Here is a 20072-nt window from a genome sequence, read left to right as displayed (position 1 = left end):
GGCCCTGTTCAGCGGTGCCTGTCTTCACGGCGGGGCCCTGTTCAGCGGTGCCTGTCTTCACGGCGGGGCCCTGTTCAGCGCTGCTCTTCTGCACAGCGGGGCCCTCTTCAGCGGTGCTCTTTCAGGAAGTCTAGGGAGCCAGACCTCGGCTGGACACCCTGATCACTCGCCCTCCGACTGTGCAGTGGCAGGCCCCTTCGGGGACGGAGTCCTGGGCCCTTTGCTGTCGTCCCTTGCAGGCGGGATGGGGCTTGAGGGGCCCTCCAGCTCCGCGCTCCTGATGGATGACCTCTCCGCCCTGCTGCCCTTTCGCTCCTTAGATGGGGCTCTCGGGCCCTTGCCTCCCCTGGCTGTTGTGGCAGGTGAAGTGGCCGTTGTTGGCTCCTTGGGGGCAGCTGTCTCAGTCCTCTCACGGTGGCCCTTCAGTTTACGTGTCCTCTTGCCTGGGGGTGGGCTGGATGTCCCCTTGCTGCTCAGTGAAGTGTCACTGCCGCCAAAGTGTGGACTCCAGAAGCCATGCACCACTTGGACACTCGAAGCTGGGCTGGTGGTGGCTGAGGTGCTCTTGGGACTCTTAACCGATGGAGGGGGTGGGTCAGGGGAGGGAAAGAGGTTAAGATTAGAGAGGTAACATTTCTTAGGACCAAGGTAAAGGGTAGGAGTAGTGGTGATGGAAGTGGAGGAAGAGGATGTGGTTGTAGGAGAGTCAGGTGTGCTGTCTTTGGGTGCAGGTGACTGAGGCGTAGGCTGTCGTGAGGTGGTTGGCTGTTGTTTGGGTGTCTGCCTGCGTTTATGTGTCTTGGAAGAGGGGGTGACAGACACAGTGGGAGAGGACACAGGGGACGTGTAGATGGCAGTGGGGGTGGTGACTGCACGTGTGAGGACTGTAGTGGAGGGTGTGCTGGTGATGGAAGCACTGGCTGATGGTGGTGTGCATGCAGGTGTGAGTGTAGACGTCACAGGGAGGGAGGAGGGAGACGAGGAGGAGGGGGACACAGAGGTGGTAGTGACTGTTGGAATGTCTGCATCTGGGTGTTGCTGGGGTGAATGCTTGTGTGTCCTGTGGTGCTTGTGTCTGGATGATCTGGCCTTGGGTGTTGAGGTGTGTGCAGGCTGGTCTGATGGTGTGGATGGGATAGGCTGAGGGACAGGAGACAGAGAAAGGGTGGAGGCAGTTAGAAGAGGGAGGCTGGAGACAGGGACAATGGCTGCCGTCAGTGCTGAGGCCAGAGCAGTGAACGATCGTTGATGGGCAGCCTGACCCGAATGAATGCCCTCCAGGTAGGCATTGCTCTGATGCACCTCCCTTTCCACCCCCTGGATGGCATTCAAAAGGGTAGTCTGCCCAACAATGAGCGTCCTCACGAGGTCAATGAGCTCCGCACTGAGGGCAGCAGGGGTAACTGGGGCAGGGGCTGAGGTGCCTGGGGCGAAGGAGACGCCCGCCTTCCTGGGCGAGCGGGCACGGAGCGAAGGCTGAGGGGCTGCTGGGAGGGCGGAGCTGGAGCGCTGGGTGGCGGCTGTACCTGTGGAGGCGGGGGCCCGGATGTTGCCGCCACCGCTAGGGAGCTCCCAAACGAGGACGTGTCCGTGTCGCTGGTGTCTTCACCGGTCCCCGTTGTGGTGCTCCCCTCGCCCTCCGGATCACTGGTGCCCTCGGTGTCTGTTCCAGTGCCCACCGGGGCATTGTGACTTGCAGCTCCCTCGTGCTCCGACGCCAATTCTCCTCCGCCTGATGATGCTGATGCACAAGAAGACAAAGAATAAGGGTGGGGGGAGAAATAATACAAAGTTGAGTGTATGCCTTGTCAATACCGTTGGCGGAGAGGACAGACACAGGTGCCTCATGCACTAAGCCGCGAAATTGGGGTACACTACTCAGTACTTCTGACTAAGCCAACAGGTCTAGGGACAACAGACGCGCACATGGGTGATGCAGGACCATGGATAGCTGTACTTGGCACCCTACAGAGGTGGGGGGCGGGGGCACAGGGCCATGTCTAAGGGAGGGGACTACACTACAGAAAGCGCCCTGGCCTAGTGTCACCCACGGCCCTCCTCCCCCACCCAGACGCCTCAACTGCGCTTAAGGATAGCAGAATGTGCAGGTACTCACCCCCTTGTGTCTGCTGTGATGTCCTCAATCGCCCATCCAAATCAGGGTAGGCCACCGCCAGGATCCGGGACATCAGGGGGGTCAGGGTACGACTGGCACCCCTCCTAGGTCGGGAGGCCATCCCCAGCAGTGACTCGGCGGTCTTACGGGTTCCGCGGCGGATGTCCTCCCACCTCTTGCGGCAGTGGGTGCCCCGTCTGGTGTAGACCCCCAGGGCCCGGACTTCCTTGGCGATGGCACGCCAAATGTCGATTTTCTGATGGGCGCTCACCTGTTAGACATGTACAGGGTGGGAAAGAGAATACGTGAAATTTCGGGATGTTTGGAGTACATGCCCCCCCTCCCCAACCTTGCCATGTGGCCCATTCTCTCATCAGTCGTGCGTTGCAGTCCTCATTTTCTCCCCACCCCAACAACTTACATCCACCCCACTCCACACAGGCATAACCCATTCAATGTGCACTCAGTGTACTCACCTGTTGGTCTGGAGGACCGTAGAGTAGCGCATACTGGGGGAGGACCCCATCCACTAGTTTCTCCAACTCTTCAGACGTGAAGGCAGGGGCCCTTTCCCCAGTCGCAGCAGCCATTGTCACTTCCAGACCGAGGTCACAGCAGCACTTGCAGTATAGGTCCTCTCCTGTGGATGATCAGGTATCGAGTGATTAGGCAGATAGAAAATGGCGGTCACGCCCGCGGCGGTGCGTACCGCGGCGGTGCGTACCGTGACCGCCGGCGCACATCGTCATTGGCTCCTGAATCCCATAGGTATCAATGTTAACCAATGCGGGTTCGTATAGCGGTCTTCGACCGCCTACCGCCACGGTGTGCCACGCCAGCGCATTGACCTCACATCCCATTGTCCCACTTCACCGGTCAGGCAGCCGCCATTTCAAGGGCCCACATGGCTTAATTTCAACTGCGTCACACAGGCCTAGGCCTTGCATTGCCACACATCCAAACATAGCCATCCATACCTTTTCGTGTACTGTGCATGCAGTGGTGAACGTACCTGTGACTTGCTTGACTCTGTGCTCCATGTTGTCCTTCCTAGGCACCACCCGCTGGTGGACCTGTCGACAATGGAAGAACGCCACATCATACTACGATACCGACTTGACCGAGCCACTATACATGAACTGTGTGCCCAGCTGGAGCCAGACCTGATGTCCCCCATCCGCCAACCCACAGGAATTCCCCCTCTAGTGCAGGTTCTGTCAGTCCTCCATTTTTTGGCAAGTGGCTCATTCCAGACAAACAGTGGCCATGTCATCTGGAATGTCTCAGCCTATGTTTTCAAAAATCTTGTCTAGAGTGTTGTCTGCCTGACGAAACACATGCGGCGCTACATTGTATTCCCTGAGGAGGTTGATTTGGCCACTGTGAAGGGTGATTTTTATGCCCTTGGACATATCCCCAACATAATTGGTGCCATTGATGGGACCCATGTGGCTTTAGTACCCCCAAAAGACGATGAGCAGGTGTACAGAAACAGGAAAAGTTACCATTCGATGAACGTTCAGGTGGTCTGTTTGGCTGACCAGTACATCTCCCATGTGAATGCCATGTTCCCTGGGTCAGTGCATGACACGTATGTGATGCGAAATAGCAGCATCCCTTATGTGATGGAACAGCTACAGAGACAACGTGTGTGGCTAATTGGTGACTCTGGTTACCCCAACCTGCCTTGGCTATTGACCCCAGTGAGGAATCCCCGGACCAGGGCAGAGGAACGGTACAATGAGGCCCATGGGCGAACTAGGAGGGTCATTGAAAGAACCTTTGGCCTCCTGAAGGCCAGGTTTAGGTGCCTACATATGACAGGGGGATCCCTGATGTACTCACCAAAGAAGGTGTGCCAGATCATCGTGGCCTGCTGTATGCTTCACAATCTGGCATTGCGACGTCAGGTGCCCTTCCTGCAGGAGGATGGTCCAGATGGTGGTGTTGAAGATGCTGTGGAGCCTGCGGAGAGTGAAGAGGAGGAAGACGAAGAGGACGACCCAGACAACAGGGACAGAGTTATCCTACAGTATTTTCAGTAGCACACAGGTAGGAATCAACCACGCCATTTACCATTTAGTGAATGCCCCCTGCATCTTTACTTTGTGTATTTCCCCCCAGTTCTTTTAAGCTGAAGTTTACTTTTCCCTTCCCTTTTCAGTGCTGTATGACCCACTGCGTGACTTCTGCCTGGTTAGCCCATGGACTAATGCTTATTGACATCGGTATGTTGTCCACACATATGTAACAGAACATTATTGATAAGTAATGTGTTATACATTTGTAAATAATACAGGCTGACTCCAGAATGATTTATGTGCAATGAGTGATTTATTTTTAGTGCTATATTTTGGTACATGATATTAAAACGGTGAAGGGTGAGGGTGGAGTTATGTCCATGGCAGAGTCCAGTTCTCGGTCGCACAGGTGCATTGTTCATATGGCAGTGGAAGGATGGAGCAGGGGCAGTTCAAGGTTGGACAGGGTGACACTGTGGGACAGTGGAATGACATCCGGGGGGATATTAGACTGGCGGGGGTCTTGGCATCCTACTCTGTCTTCCTTTGAGATCTCAGGTTCCTCTTGCGGGGTGGTTGTTCTTCAGCAGGAGGTGGGGTTCTGGTGGCCCGTCGTTCTGTGGGGGCCTCCTGACCACTAGCGCCGGCGGAGGTGGTAGGCTGTTCCTGGCTAGTGACAGGGGCCCTTTGCGGTGCCACATGGTCCCGCAATGTGGTTTCAATGCGGTTGAGGGCCTGGACTATGGTCCCCATTGCGGTAGCGATGGCCCGGAGTTCATTGCTGAACCCCATGTTCCGTTCCTCCCGCTGTGCCTGGATCTCGGTGAACCGTCGCCATCGTCTCCTGGGAGTGATGATACGCTCCCATGATGGTGGTGAGGGCCTCTTGGAGAGTCGGTTCCCTGGGCCTGTCCTCCCCCCCCTGTCGCACAGCAGCCCTCCCAGTTGCCCTGTTTCCCCGGGCCTCTGTCCCCTGGACGGTGTGCCCACTACCACTGCCCCCAGGTCCCTGTTGTTGTTGGGGTGTTGGGTCAGCCTGGGTGCCCTGTAGTGGCGGACACACCGCTGATTGACGCGTCCGCGGGACAGAGGCATGGACCCGCTGGGTGGGAGCTGTGATGGTGTTCCCAGAGGGGTTTGGGTCTGCTGTGGCCTGTGTCTGTGTGTGGGGAACCGACTGTCCAGAGGTCCCCGATGGTCCGGGCTGGTCGTCAGGTTCTAGGTCGACAGAGCTGCTGTCCTCGCTGGGGCCCTGTTCTGGGGGTGGGATGGACATCTCTGGACCCTCCATGGCGGTGTGTTGTCGTTCGGGCCCTGCAGGGGTAAAGGAGTATGGTTATTGTTTCTGTGTGTGCCATGGCGTGCATTTTGGGTGCCCTTGTCCCCCAGTGCTGGGATTCCCTTGTGGGAGGTGTTGTGGGGGTTTGGGGGGGTGTATGGGTATGTGCAATGGTCATGCTTTGGTGGTGGCTGTCTATGGTTTGTGTTGGCATTCAGGGGTTGGTGTTGTTTAGGGTGGGTTGTGCTGGTGAGACATTGGCAGGGAGGTTATGTGCTGGGGGGTGAGATTGGGGGTGAGGGGGGGGGGTTGGCATGCTGGTGTTTGGGGGGGGGGGTGAAGTAGTTGAGATTCTACTTACCAGAGTCCATTCCTCCTTGTACTCCAGCGAGGCCATCAGGATGCAGGATGTTTACCACCTCTTGCTCCCATGCTGTGAATTGGGGTGGGGTGGGTGGGGGTCCGCCGCCAGTCTTCTGCACAGCGATGTTGTGCCTGGAGATCATCGAGCGCACCTTCCCCCGTAGGTCGTTCCATCGCTTTCTGATATCTTCCCGATTTCTGGGATGCTGTCCCACAGCGTTGACCCTGTCTACGATCCTTTGCCATAGTTCAGCCTTCCTTGCTATGGTGGTGTGCTGCACCTGTGTGCCGAAGAGCTGGGGCTCAACCCTCATGATTTCCTCCACCATGACCCGGAGTTCTTGGTCCGAAAACCTTGGGTGTCTTTGGGGTGCCATGGGGTGGTGTGGATGAGGTGTGGGGTGGTGTTTGTGGTGATGTGCGTGGTGATATGTGGTGATGTGTGCGTAGATGTGGTGTGGGTGATGAAGTTGTGTTCCTGTGTGTGTTGGGGTTTTCTAATGCTGTGCTCGCTATCACTATCTCTCGCTCTCGCCTTCGCTCCGATTTCCAACTAGTGGGGGTTTGTGGGTGAGGTGGGTGTGTGTTTTATAGTTGATTGGATGTGTGGGAGCGTTGTTTGTATGTGTGTCAGGTGTGCGTATTTCAAATTGTCCAATGTGGCTGTGTGTGTATTTTGACCGCGGCGGTGTGTACCGCCTATGGAATACCGCGGTTGAAAGACTGCAGCGTGGATTCGTGGGTCAGAATGGCATGGGTGTGTTTGTGTTGGCGTGACGGTGGAGGTTTGGTCATCTCCAGTTTTCCGCGGCCCGCTGATGTGGCGGCCTTCCTTGGATGTCGGATTTTTGGCGGTTTCACAGTTGGTGGTCAGAATGCCCGTGGCGGTCTACCGCGGCCGCGGCGGTAGTATGGCGGACTTCTGACCGGCGGTAAGGGCCTTTTACCGCCGAGGTCAGAATGACCCCCATTGTGTCTCTCAGGGGAGCCCAATGGTTTTCTAAACTTGACCTCAACACTGGCTATCATCAGCTATCGCTTGCTCTGGAGAACTGGTACAGTACAACATTTTTGACTCACGTAGGGCACAGACAGTACAAGAGGCTGAATTTCAGGATCTCGTCAGCAGCCGAACTCTTTCAGAACACCATTCAGGAGACTCTTTCCCGCCTGCAACAGGTGATGATATCCTCATACATTCCTCCATCCTTGAGGATCATCACCGGCAAATACAGACAGTTTTGTCCACAGCTTTTTTCTGCGTAGCAGAAAGTGCACATTCTTTGAGACACAGATCAAATTATTTTGCTGTGTCTTCACCAAAGATGGGCTGAAGGTGTACCCCAGAAAGTCAAAGGTGTTCCAACAACCAAGGTGCAAAGCTTCCTAGCCACGGCCACTTAGTGTGGGTGCTTTCTATCCAACCTCACAAAGCTTTCAGACCACTCACAGCCTTGATGAAGACAGCCATCAAATGGGTCTGGGCCCTAAGGAATAGACTGAGTTTGAGAACATCAAAAGATGCTGCTGACCAACACCACTATGGACTACTTTGACTTAGAGAAAACGACAGAACTAATTGTTGACACAAGCTCAGTTAGCCTTGGGCCATCTTCACACAAAAGAAAGAGCCTGTCTCTTGGGTCCCCCTTGCGTTTGCAAGCGGAGCCCTCACAGTAACAGGAACTTGTTATGCCCAAATAGAGTGTGAGGCCCTGGCCATCAACTGGGGATGCAAAGATTTTTACTTATACCTCTGCCACAGTGAGTTCAAAGTGGTCACAGATCACAAGTCATAAGTCATGCTGCTTGTTGGCATCGCCCCACACCCAACACCTCGGAAAGAGAGGTGGGCGGTGCAGATGCAACAATACTGGTTCACCGTGATCAACCGTCCCAGGGCAAAGAATCCTGCTGATTTCCTATCACGACACCGCACAAGGGCAGAGGTGGGATCAGATGAACAAGAGATGAAGACTACGAAAGGTTTGTGAGCCACAGAGGGTGTCAAAAGCACTAACTGTAGAAGAGATCAGTCAGGCCACACAGGAGAGTGAGGCACGCCAACAGACCCTCCCTACCCTCAAAGGGGGAATATGGAAGACATTTCTCTGCAATGCCAACCACTGGACACCCGCAGACAAAGAATGACTGTCCCAACTGTGGTGGGTGGGGGATGAACTGAGCACAGCCCCTGGCGACCACCAAAATGTCATCATAGCAGCTCTCTGTCAGAGGGCAATCGAGCTTGCCCACCAAAGACACCAAGGGACCACAAAAACTAAGGCACACCTGAGGGAAAACTTGTGGTTCCAAGGGCTAAATGCTGCTGTGGATGGCCCAGTAAAGCACCGTACAGCATGTCAAAAGACTAGTGGAGTCAGTGAAGCACTGTGGTCAAAAGGGAGCCTAGACTTTGGCAGCTTACCAGATGGACATTTGACACTAGAACTGATCGAGGGATACTCCAAATATCGTGTTGGTGGAACTGACAGACACCACACCATTTGGCAAAGTTGCCCCCCTCCTGGAAAAAGATCTTTGCATTTGATCTCCATGGGGAAATCTGACTTAACCACAGACCTCCATTCTAAGAGGCTGAATTTGAGGAGTTCTTAGCACACCTGTGAATCCGCCACAGGAAGATCATGCCCCAGCAGCTACATGCCAATGGTGATGTTGAACGATTTATGCACTCCTTGAATAAAGCCCTACACCTAGCAGTAGAGGAAGGTACAGATCCAGATGCAAGCTTACATCAGTTCAATCAATCAGTTTTTGTAAAGCGCGGGCTTCTCACCTGTGAGGGTCTCAAGGTGCTGGAGCGGGGCGGGGTGAGGTGGCCTCATCTGAAGAGCCATGTCTTAAGGTTGTTCCAGCTCTTTGCTGTAATATAGGTGAAGGATCGTCCTCTGGCAGTGGTTTTACGAATGTGAGGGATAGTGGCCGCAGCGGAAGGATCTCGCGGGCCTGTGCACGGAGACAAGGTGGTTCAGGTAGGCTGGTTCTGTTTTGTGTATGGTCCTGTACGTGTGGGGGAGTAGCTTGATGGTGATTCATTTCTCGACCGGGAGCCAGTGGAGGGTCATCAGGTGTTGGGAGATGTGTTCTCGACGTGGGAGGTCCAGGATGAATCTGATTGTGGCGTTCTGGATGAGTTGTAGTTTTTTGATGTTTCTAGTCGAGGTGTCGACGGAGAGGGCGTTGCCGTAGTCGGGCTTGCTTGTGACTAAGGCATGGGTGACTGTCCTGTGGCAGTCTGCTGAGATCCATCTGAAGATATTCTGAAGTTTGGGGAGTTTGTGCCAGCAGGGAAGAGTCGAGGATGATGCCTAGGTTGCAGGTGTGCTCAGTCATGGCGGGGGGGGGCACTGAGGGATGTGGGCCACCAGGAGTCGTCCCAAGCTGAGGTGGCATTTCTGAAGATGATGAGATCAGTCTTGTTGGAGTTGAGCTTAAGGCAGCTTTCTCTCACCTAGATGGTGACAGCTGCCATTCCTGAGTGGAAGTTCCTTATGGCCATGTCCAGGTCTTCGGTGAGGGAAATGATGAGTTGTTTGTCACCGGCATATGACACGATGTTCATTTTGTGGCTTCTGACGATGGCTGTGAGAGAGGCCATGTATACGTTGAACAGTGTGGGACTCAGTAAGGATCCTTGGGGGACTCCGCAGTTGACTCCTGTAGGTCTGGATGTGTAGGGATGGAGTCTGACCCTCTGAGTTTTCCCTGTGAGGAAGGAGTGGATCCATTCCAGGGCTCTTCCACGGATTCCTATGTCGTGGAGTCTGGTGCATAGTGCGCTGTGGGAGACCATGTCGAAGGCTGCTGAGAGGTTGAGGAGTATGAGCGCTGCAGTGTGGTCAGGATCTAGGATCTAGGAGTGATCGGATGTCGTTGATGGCTGCCGTGAGGGCTGTCTCCATGCTGTGGTTGCTGCATAAACAGGACTGGGAGCTGTCCAGGGAGTTGTTGGCCTTGCAATTCCATAGTTGTACATATATTGCTTTCTTCAGTACTTTGGCGGGGTAGGGTAGCAGCAAGATGGGCCAGAAATTCTTTAGTTCTGATGGGTCGGCCAAGGGCTTCTTCAGAAGAGGGGGTATTTTGGGGTGTTTCCAATCCTCAGGGAATGTGCAAGTGTTGATGGAGTAGTTCATCATATTTCGGAGATCGGGGTGATGGATGTGCTGGCTCAGATGTATATGTGATGCGGGCAGGGGTCTGTGGGGGCTCCAGAATGATCATGGACCAGCTGTTCATGATGCTGACTGTCACCTCCATAGTGAGCATGGACCAGCTGTGGATGGTCTGGGTGGTTCTATGGGAGTGGGTTGGTTGCAGGTTCTGGTGTCAGGTTTTTCAATGGAGGAAGCTGTCGTAGATGTCCTGGATCTTGAGGTGGAAAAAGGTGGTGAGTTTGTCGCAGAGCTCCTATGACGGGGGGATGCTGGTAGTTTCAGAGGGGGGATTTGTAAACTTGTTGATGACCGACAAGAGTTCCTTAGAGTTGTGTGTGGAGGAGTTTATGTGATCCTGGCGTGCATCCTTCATTACACTCATGATGTTTCGGTGGTGGGTGGCGGTTGTGGCTCTGAATGAGGTGAGGTCTTCGCTGGTTTGGCAGTTCCTCCATTTTTTCTCTAAGCGTCTGTGGGTGAGCTTTGGTTCTTAGAGTTTGGAGGTGAACCAGCTGGCTTTCTTAGGTACGCATTTGGCCAATGTCAGCAGGAGGGGGCTAGAGTGTTAGCGCATTTGGTGATCCATGAGTTGAGATTGCATGCTGCTGTGTTGGGGTCATCGGAGGGAGGAGGGAGGGATTTGGCAAGAGTTGAGATGAGTTGCTCGTTGGTGATTTTGTTCCATTTCCTGTGGGGGGTCCTGGGAGTGCGCCGTTAAGAAGGGGAGGGGGCAGGGGGAGCAGTCAGCTGGGAGGCAGGAGGGTGGGAAAGGTGCTTTGCAGGGTGGAAAGGGGGCCGCCGGCGCGGGAGGGAGGCAGGGACAGCAGGGGAGAAAAAAGGAAGAGATGGAAAAAACAGAAGTAATAGGTAAATGAGTTAAAAAGGCAGAAAAAGCAAGAGTGAAAGAGAGATAGAGAGAAGATACTTACTTGTTGATGGCCACTAGACCACCAGGGATGAGGCACATGGACGAGCCTGTGGGTGGAGGAGGGCCTCAAGCTGAGAGTCGGGAGGCTCGCAGTTCGTCCCAGGCAAAGGCATTAGCAGCTAAAGGAGCTGGGGAGGGCAGCAGACGCTGACCAGGAGGTCAGTTCTTGCACACATACAGGGCACACCTCAGTGCACCATGCAGTGCTCCCGCTGGGCACTGATGCTGAAAAGGGCTGACCGAGACACTATCCCCACAAGCCCGCTGTGGTAGTGAGCCCTAACCTGGCAAAGGCATCCTCAGGAACAGCCAGAAACCACCAGTACAATCCTCGCCCCAATCCTGCTCCCAGCGGACAGTTTTGAGACTTTGTATGCACCACCAAGCAGGTCAGAGAAGCTTGTTACACGAATTAACATTGGATGGGATATAATACAGCCTTAGAGCCCGCTGTAGCGCACTATACTGGCCTTTAAAAGCACGCTCCAGAATTAAAGACCCGGGCTGAATGTTCTAATTACTGATTAAAATCCCCTCAGGCTCCGTGAGGCCTTTGTTTACAGCAACCGCTGCGAAAACAACATTGGAATGTTGGAGCTCCGGGCTTCTATCGGCCATTAGAAGCCCAAAGCACTCCATTGTCTTCAATGCAGCTCCCAACATGATTCTTTCAAGGTTGTAGCGTTGGACCAATTTTGGTCCGCTGGTGTTGAGCGAGGTATCAAAACTGGACAATAATTCCATCCTAACTGCATTTTATTGCGAAGAGGAGCTTACTTGGGCCGTTGTGCACAGCAGTTTTAAAGATGCCACCTCAGTGCACGTTCTCAATTTTGGGGGCACCTGATGTGGCTCTCTTTCTGGGAGGGAAATTTGACCTTTGGGCTTTTCTCTCAGCCGTCAATGGTCTTGACTTTGTGTTTGAATATGTATATTAATAAACCGCATATATAGAAGTATAATCAAAACACAGTAGTTTTGCATCACATAGTCCGTACTATAGCATAGGTATACCTAAAACATAGGAACTTGACCAATATTCTACCGCATTGATTTCAAATAAAAAATATGGTCTTGACTTTGACTTCAGCAATTGTCACAGTAATCAAAACGTTAATTTCCCTAGGTGCATTACTTCCTAAAAGTTGCAATCTGTGGAGATGGAGGATTTTAGGGATGAGCTCCCATAAAGGGTCACAGGAGTATTCTTTTCATCCGGAGAAAGCGATCAGTTTCAATTCGTCCTTACGATCTAATCCGCTGCAGGAATGAGAGTGATCCACTTTGTTGCCTGCACCGTGGAAAGTAGAGATAATCACAAGATAACAAGATCTGTTTTGACCACAATGAGAAAGACAACTTCATATTCATTACGGTCGCTGACGGCTAAATTTGCTTCCTCTTTATTAATGCTCTAAATAAATAAAGTCATGTTAGCGGAGCCAGCCACCAGATGGCATAATTGTACACCTATTGAGAATTTAAAATAGCATCATGTAAAATCATATTACCTTCCTGTGTGTTCCTAACGTCAAATGGTCTTCCATAAGCAGCCAGACATTTTAGTGTGTGTGTAAACAAGCAACAGGCATTTAATTACAGTAAATAAGAGTGTCTAGACATATTTTATTTGTAGAATTGTTCCCGTTCAAGAGAAGAAACAGTAATGGCACAGCTCTCAAGTTTTCAAAGTTCTTTATGAGTGAAATCTATATAGCATATTTGATTACATCACAGGAAGCCCATGCCACAAAATGCAACACATTTGACAACAATGACAGCACGGAAGGTGACACCAATGAAAGGATAAACACAACCAACATGAATGGACAAATTATAAAAATCACACCTAATCCTCACTATAATACACTCTTGGCCTACAAAAGCAGTGGAGCAGCCCTACCCATCAACAGAAAGGGTTACCCACCATGCAATAAAATGATTGCAGGAAGTCTCTCCAGCACCCACAAGTACCAGAGCAATGAACAGAGACCCTTTTAGGGTGCCTGTTATAGCTCTTCTCACCATGAGTGGCATGTATCAATCATTCTGTGAGTGAAGCTGAACATATCCTCCAAATGTGTGTCTCACTCACGACGAGTAAGAATTGAGGTCTTTGTAATGGTGTCTGTGACACACTTATTAACTGTGAACACAGGAGCAGGATGTTGTTCAAATGGGTACTTTCTCTTTGACTCGCTGTGGGAAAGGGAGATGTATATGTGCATTTTGGAGAGAAGGTTTGGTTGACCTCGAGTGCTTGATTGTATCAGTGTGGGGCCCTCATCTCTTGTGAGACTTTCATCCCAGAGAAAAACAGGCGGGATCCTAGGACTGATACTTCCACACCTCCTGTGACAAGAGTGGCAGACAGAATCTGTCCAGAATGGCATGCCTTTACCACCTTTGTGCAGGGGGTAGAGTTTCCACACAGGAAGCCAGACCTTTGCCTCCTGCGAAAGGGAAACAGGATAGGTAGGATAAAGGGGCCGGCCTCCCCCTCTTGGGAAGGGGCACAAGATTTCCCAAGGCTGTTACATAGATGCTCTCCTGGACAAGTGATACTTACTGAGCACTTCCCAAAGCGGCTGTACTTCCTCTCGTTTTCCCCCACGCTGTAAATATAGATGAAGTTGTCGTGAGATCCAATGGCCAAGAAATTCCCATCTGGAAAAAAAGGAGATAGTCATGGCGCCTGCCTGTGCATTGCACACTAGCACTATAGATATTCATCTTGCGTCTTCTACACACCAAATATTCACTGAAGCACACCACAGGCAACAAGTCACATGATTGCAAATGCTCTAGTTGCTGTGTCGCAACACTGATTACTGTAACGAAAACCAAGATGGACGCAGGCAGGGTACAGAAACTCTTACAGCGTTGACACCCATAATATCCCAGAGTTCTATGGCCATCACAAGGTCTAATGAGCAAAACATTCTTAGTGAGAAGAAACAAATATGAACCATGCGTCTGGCAGAAGGCCCAGTGATATATAATGGGGTTTCGTTAATTTCAACTCGGGGGTCTTATGGAATACTTTGGCCCTTAGTCTTTAGCAAGAGCATTAATTCTATAGAGAGACATAGACATTGGTCTTAGGAAGGGATTAGGCGTGGGACAACCAATCACCTTTAAGATGAAGTTCTTTCTTTGAAGAAAAACACCTTATAATGTTCTGAACTCAACACTAGCTATCAGGAGTAAGCACAGCATGGGCAATATAGCTACATAAGTGCCAAACTGATGCAATGTCTTTTTTTAAAGATATTTTATTGAATTTTACTTTAAAACCCAAAGAACCAGCGTCATATACTCATATATATGGGTTCAATAACACAGTAGCTATGAGTACAAGATTGATCTGTGCACCTCAAACACATTATTAGATTATAGTGCATCTTCTCTATCTTGCAGTAACAGTCGCTAGCCTTTTGAAAACAACTAGAACAACCCGCGGACCCTTATATACCCTCCACCCAAACTATTGCATCTTTCATCATCAACAAGAACTTTAAAGTCCCGTCTAGGCTACCAGCCAGCAAAAGTCGTCAGGGGTTAATTTTCCAGTTGTTACTCAAAGTTCGTCACAGGGCCGGGGGAGCCGGTAATTAAGAGTTTCTAAGGAAAAATTAAAATCGGCAGGTCCCACCATTCTTCCTGGAGGCACATCACGGCTCTGCTACTTCCTCTGTGCCGGGGCTCCGAAAATCAACTAGCAGCACTTCCCATGCATGTGCCACTTCTATTGTACCAATTCTCTTCGTTGCTTCTCTCAGCATCAATTGCCCCTCTAATATTGCCCATTTTATCAATTCACGTCGCCACTTCAACAGTCGGGGTCCCCTCCACCAATTACCATTTTCTCGTGATCACATGCTTCGCTTTGGGAAATGCCAAATCTTGAAACTTACTGGTAGCTTTAGTTTTCGAGGTATGTTGGAACCAAGTTAGGAGACAGTGCCCTGGTGTACATGGAATTTCCTTCTTTAAGACAGTGGCCAATAGGTCAGTGACCCCCCCCCCACAATAGGTGAGAAGCAGAGGACGACCATGAGTAATAGGCCTGCTTCATTTTCTCTGCATCTAGGACACGTCGCTTCGACCCGCCAAAAATATTTCTGTACACGCTCGGGGGTTAGATATGCCTGCTGCAACACATAGAAATAAATCAATTGGCAGCAAACACTTCTAGACACGTGAGGTGTCCTTTTGAGAATGGAGCTCCAGACCACCTCCGGTATCAGGGTCTCTATGTCCTCCTCCCAGCTGTTATTCAGTTTCTCAAGTGGGTGACGAGCGACCCACCCAGTGGCCCTATACAGACAGGAGGCCACCTTAATGGTGCTCGACGAGAGTACAATATATCAGCAACTTCCCAAGGCTGGAGGTTCAACAGTCCCATTCCGCCAGGTAGTTGCAGTCAGTGCGCTGTACAGTAGGAAGTGCCACTGTGGGACATCAAAGTCAGACCTAAAGTACTCAAAGGGGAGCAATTCTCCCTCCCTGTAAAGGTCCCCCAGGGTACTGGCTCCTGCCCCCACCCTGTCCTCTAAGCCTCTCCCGTCCCCTCCATGTGGCAAGGTCCCCAGCACTGCTATTGGTAAGTCCGGGCTATATGGGATTTTAGTGTGTGTCCGATTTAGACAGCGAGCCTGGCATTTGGTGATCACCCGGAATTCTGCGGTATCTGAGGGCAATAGATGCCTTGCCCTCAGCAAGGCATGTACTAAATCTGCCAGCCCAGGCACAACCGAGACATATTTCTGGTCTCTGCCTCCCCGCCAACCACTGGACAAACTACTGAAGCTGGGCTGCCAGATAGTACAAACTGATGCAATGTCTATGCAAGTTCTAAACACGATATACTCCAACAGGGCTTCTAGACTATTGGGAAGTAAATTAGTCCAACAGTGGGAGAGATAACTTTTGTAAACGTAACAGGTAACAGATAATATGATGTACTGTCGCTGTTAAAAGCTTAATGTGGTGCATGGAACGTAAAAAGAATTCTATTTCGCCACATAACATTCACAAGTCGTAGTTTTCTAGCTACTTTAGGAATCTGCATGCATCTCCGTGGTACTAGCAAATGCCCAAATTTAAGATCCTGAGGAGAGTCCTTCCCAGCCTTAGATGCTCAGAACATCCCATGCCCTGAGGAAGCAGGAAAGCGATCTTGAGAAGGTTCCCAAACTGGATCAACTACGTTAATTGGTATGTAACTTTCCCTGCACTCTCACACATGAAGGGCTGCTAGAGGAGGGATCTTACGGGGTGTAATAGCACTTACTATGTTGATAAATAGGGAGAAATGAGAAGCAGGGCAGGTGAAAGAAAGTGGGGAAAGAAAAGGTTAAGGAAGGTAGAGACTGACAAGGAGAGGTAAGGATGAAGCACAAAGAAGAACGAGGACCAATGTGAAGGATGGGGAGAGCGAATAAAAGAGAAAACACAAAAGAGCAAAGAGGATCCAGATGAGAGGGACAAGATGGTGGGGTGGGAGACGGGAGTCTGGCACAGAGGGGGCAAGGAGAGGGAAAGGTATTTTTAGGGGATATGATAAGGAGAGAGAAAGGAGCCCTGATAAGGGGAGACTGACAGAAGAAAGAGAACAGAGACAGGAACAAGGGAACAGCTGTCGAGTAAGAGAGTGATACAAAGTATCTAGAGATGCAGGCTGGGAGGAGTGCACTGTCACTCACCTGGAGAGTATCGAACCACAGAAAGCTGTTCATTCCCATCCGTATAATCAGACACGACCATCTGAGTCTCTGTGTCCAATACAACCCACCTGTGTGCAAAAACGGATGGTTACTTCGGGCACAGTGCTAACTCAGAAGACATTGGTTATTTAGTACGAGACATTTGAGAAATATCAGTAACTGAACCGGAAGGTGCTCACTGAGAGACCACCAGCTACTCTAGAAAATAAGAATGTACTTGAAGCCCCTTGTCTCTGATCCCCCAGACAAACGTCACTTCCTTCATGTGCCTTCTCGGGATAATTGAGTTGTACTCGTCATGAAAGTGACTCCTGTTGACAATATTTAAGGTTCAGGGACAGAAAGAGGTTATAACAAAATATAGATTTGCTTTGAATGACACTGTCTTGCTGATAATGAGAAACAGAGAATGAATCGAAGCTCAATGCAGTCTTTACCTAAGAAAGTAAATAAATATATATATTTTTTTACGAGGTATCATGGAGCTAAGAATACATAACTCGCCCTCATTAATATGCTGACCACTCAATACAAAAACAAATGTTGCGTTGAAAAAGCCAGCATTACCCTACAGGCATGAGTGCTCCATAAATAAATATTTTAAGCCCATAAACAGCTGAGAAATGAATTACTTAATAGTGTTTTGAAATTGTTCTTCCACTCCATTATTGGCCAGTCACTAATGCTCTACGCACACAAGGAAGTCCAGCAAATGCCTGTCCAAAGGGACATCTTCATGCTTGAACAATAGCTGATACATAGATGTGCCCTCGCCTCAGAGTCAGGAGAGCCTACAGTCATCTTTTTGTCTGAGAAACAAGCCTGGGTAAGCAGCACTCCCCTGAGGTGTACTTCCATAAGGACAGAGGTGCTGATTCTGGGTAAGGATAATCTCTTGCCACTGTCACACTGGATCCCATTGGCCAACAGATTCAGTTTAAGGCCCTCTACCTTGCCCACAGGGCCTTGTATGAATGAGGGCCCAAATATATTCAGGTCACACCCTTGCACCACATTCCCTCCCACCCGCTCCGTTCTAGGGCTTGTCTTTAACTCTTTGTCCCAAGATTTAAGCATACTCACCCTGGCAGCTGGCTGTTTCAGTGTCTTTTCCAGAGATGTGAACTACTTTACTTGCTGATTGGTATTCACCAGATTAGCAATCGTGAGACTTTCCAGGGAGCACTTAGGGGGTCACCTTTTTATTTGTTCTTTTTTATATATTATTATTTACTTGTAAATGCATTAGAGTGGTATGTCATGACAAAATGTAATAATGAAATGATTAAATCATTGATTATCAGTTATACATTATACCAAATGAATGTAGAGAGAGATAACACCAACACCATCTACATTTTACAATCATTTCCTTTATCACTGTTATAATTATGCATGTCACAAAAATATTACTTTATCTGTATAGTTTCTAAATTCACTGTGAAGATCCATAAAATGGTCAGAGATGATAGCAAATGTGTGTCACGGTATCGTCTATGATTCGTTGTTTCCAAGCTATTGCTAGATATGCAAATATTCTGAGCTACCAATGCACAAACGTACAACACTTCCTTGAATTTTACTAGCTGCATATTTTTTTATGCCAGTACAGGAAGGTAGTTATGGTGCCAGAGTTCCAGTGTTTGGTTATCAATGATCTTGCTTCCACCACTCCAATGAATAACAATTTGACTTCACTTATTCCTGTATTTTCCATTCAGAGTAACATAGTGATAATGTATGGTCTGGATATAACGTGTAATTTACTTACTTGCCTAAATATTTAAACATTTCTGCCCAGTATGTGTATAAGTGGGGACAAGCCCAGAAATGAAAATGTCACTTACCCAGTGTACATCTGTTCGTGGCATCAGTCGCTGAGATTCACATGGTATGCATGAGCTCGCCATCTGGTGTTGGGCCGGAGTGTTACAAGTTGTTTTTCTTCGAAGAAGTGTTTTCGAGTCACGGGACCGAGTGACTCCACCTTCTGTGCTCATTGCGCATGGGCGTCGACTCCATCTTCGATTGTTTTCCCCGCAGAGGGTGAGGTAGGAGTTGTACTATAGTAATAGTGCCCGCGCAATGAAAAATGTAAGTATGTACCTATTAAAGGATTAAGTAATATATATACAAATGTACAAAATTGAAGGTAACTTCTGAACTGCTACAGGCTTCCGGGGAGGTGGGTGGGTCCATGTGAATCTCAGCGACTGATGCCACGAACAGATGTACACTGGGTAAGTGACATTTTCAGTTCGATGGCATCTGTCGCTGTAGATACACATGGTATGCATAGACTAGCAAGCAGTTAGTTCCCCATAAGCGGTGGTTTAGCCTGTAGGAGTAGAAGTTGTCTGAAATAGAGTTCTTAATACAGCTTGACCTACTGTAGCTTGTTGTGCGGATAGCACATCTATACAGTAGTGTTTGGTGAATGTGTGAGGCGTAGACCAAGTGGCTGCCTTACATATTTCTTGTATTGGGATGTTTCCTAAAAAGGCCATTGAAGCACCTTTTTTCCTTGTTGAATGTGCCCTGGGAGTAATGGGCAGTTGTCTTTTTGCTTTAAGGTAGCAGATTTGGATGCATTTAACTATCCATCTGGCTATACCTTGTTTTGATATTGGGTTACCTGCATGAGGTTTTTGGAATGCAATAAATAGCTGTTTAGTTTTTCTGATGTTCTTCGTTCTGTCAATGTAGTACATTAATGCTCTTTTGACATCTAATGTATGTAGTGCTCTTTCAGCCACAGAATCTGGCTGTGGGAAGAATACTGGTAATTCTACCGTTTGATTTAGATGGAATGGAGAAATAACTTTTGGTAAAAATTTTGGATTAGGTCGTAGGACGACCTTATTCTTATGTATTTGTATAAAAGGCTCTTGTGTTGTGAACGCTTGAATTTCACTTACTCTTCTTAGAGATGTAATGGCGATGAGAAAGGCAACTTTCCAGGTGAGGAATTGTATTCCGCAAGAGTGCATGGGTTCGAAGGGTGGGCCCATGAGTCTTGTTAGAACCACGTTTAGGTTCCATGAAGGAACAGGTGGTGTTCTTGGTGGTATAATTCTTTTAAGCCCTTCTATGAATGCTTTGATAACTGGTATCCTATACAAGGAAGTCGAATATGTAGTTTGCAGGTATGCAGATATTGCCGCAAGGTGTATTTTAATAGAAGAGAAGGCTAGCTTTGCTTTTTGTAAATGGAGCAAGTAATTTACTATATGTTTTGGAGTTGCCTCTAGTGGTTGTATCTGATTATGATGGCAGTACCAAACAAATCTTTTCCACTTACTTGCGTAGCAGTGTCTAGTGGATGGCCTTCTGGCCTGCTTTATGACTTCCATACACTCTTGGCTAAGTTGTAAGTGTCCGAATTCTAGGATTTCAGGAGCCAGATTGCTAGATTCAGCGATGCTGGGTCCGGGTGTCTGATCTGTTGGTTGTGT

The 20072-nt window shown here is 49.5% G+C and overlaps 1 protein-coding gene across 3 annotated transcripts in view; it reads right to left on the bottom strand.

Moving 5' to 3' along the window:
• The window catches only part of EML3 (EMAP like 3), a 293640-nt gene that overhangs the window by 16751 nt on the left and 256817 nt on the right, over positions 1–20072 (bottom strand). For all 3 annotated transcript variants that reach the window (XM_069207042.1, XM_069207043.1, XM_069207044.1), the window contains 2 exons: positions 16597–16685; positions 13458–13555 (listed from right to left, as the gene is read on the bottom strand). In XM_069207042.1, coding sequence (XP_069063143.1) covers positions 13458–13555; positions 16597–16685 — 187 coding nt within the window. The remainder of the gene's footprint in view (positions 1–13457; positions 13556–16596; positions 16686–20072) is intronic.

This window comes from Pleurodeles waltl, chromosome 9, assembly GCF_031143425.1.
Source record: "Pleurodeles waltl isolate 20211129_DDA chromosome 9, aPleWal1.hap1.20221129, whole genome shotgun sequence".
Taxonomy (NCBI): domain Eukaryota; kingdom Metazoa; phylum Chordata; class Amphibia; order Caudata; family Salamandridae; genus Pleurodeles; species Pleurodeles waltl.
Note: the sequence above shows the minus strand (reverse complement) of the source record. Positions and strands in the feature narration are given on the sequence as shown.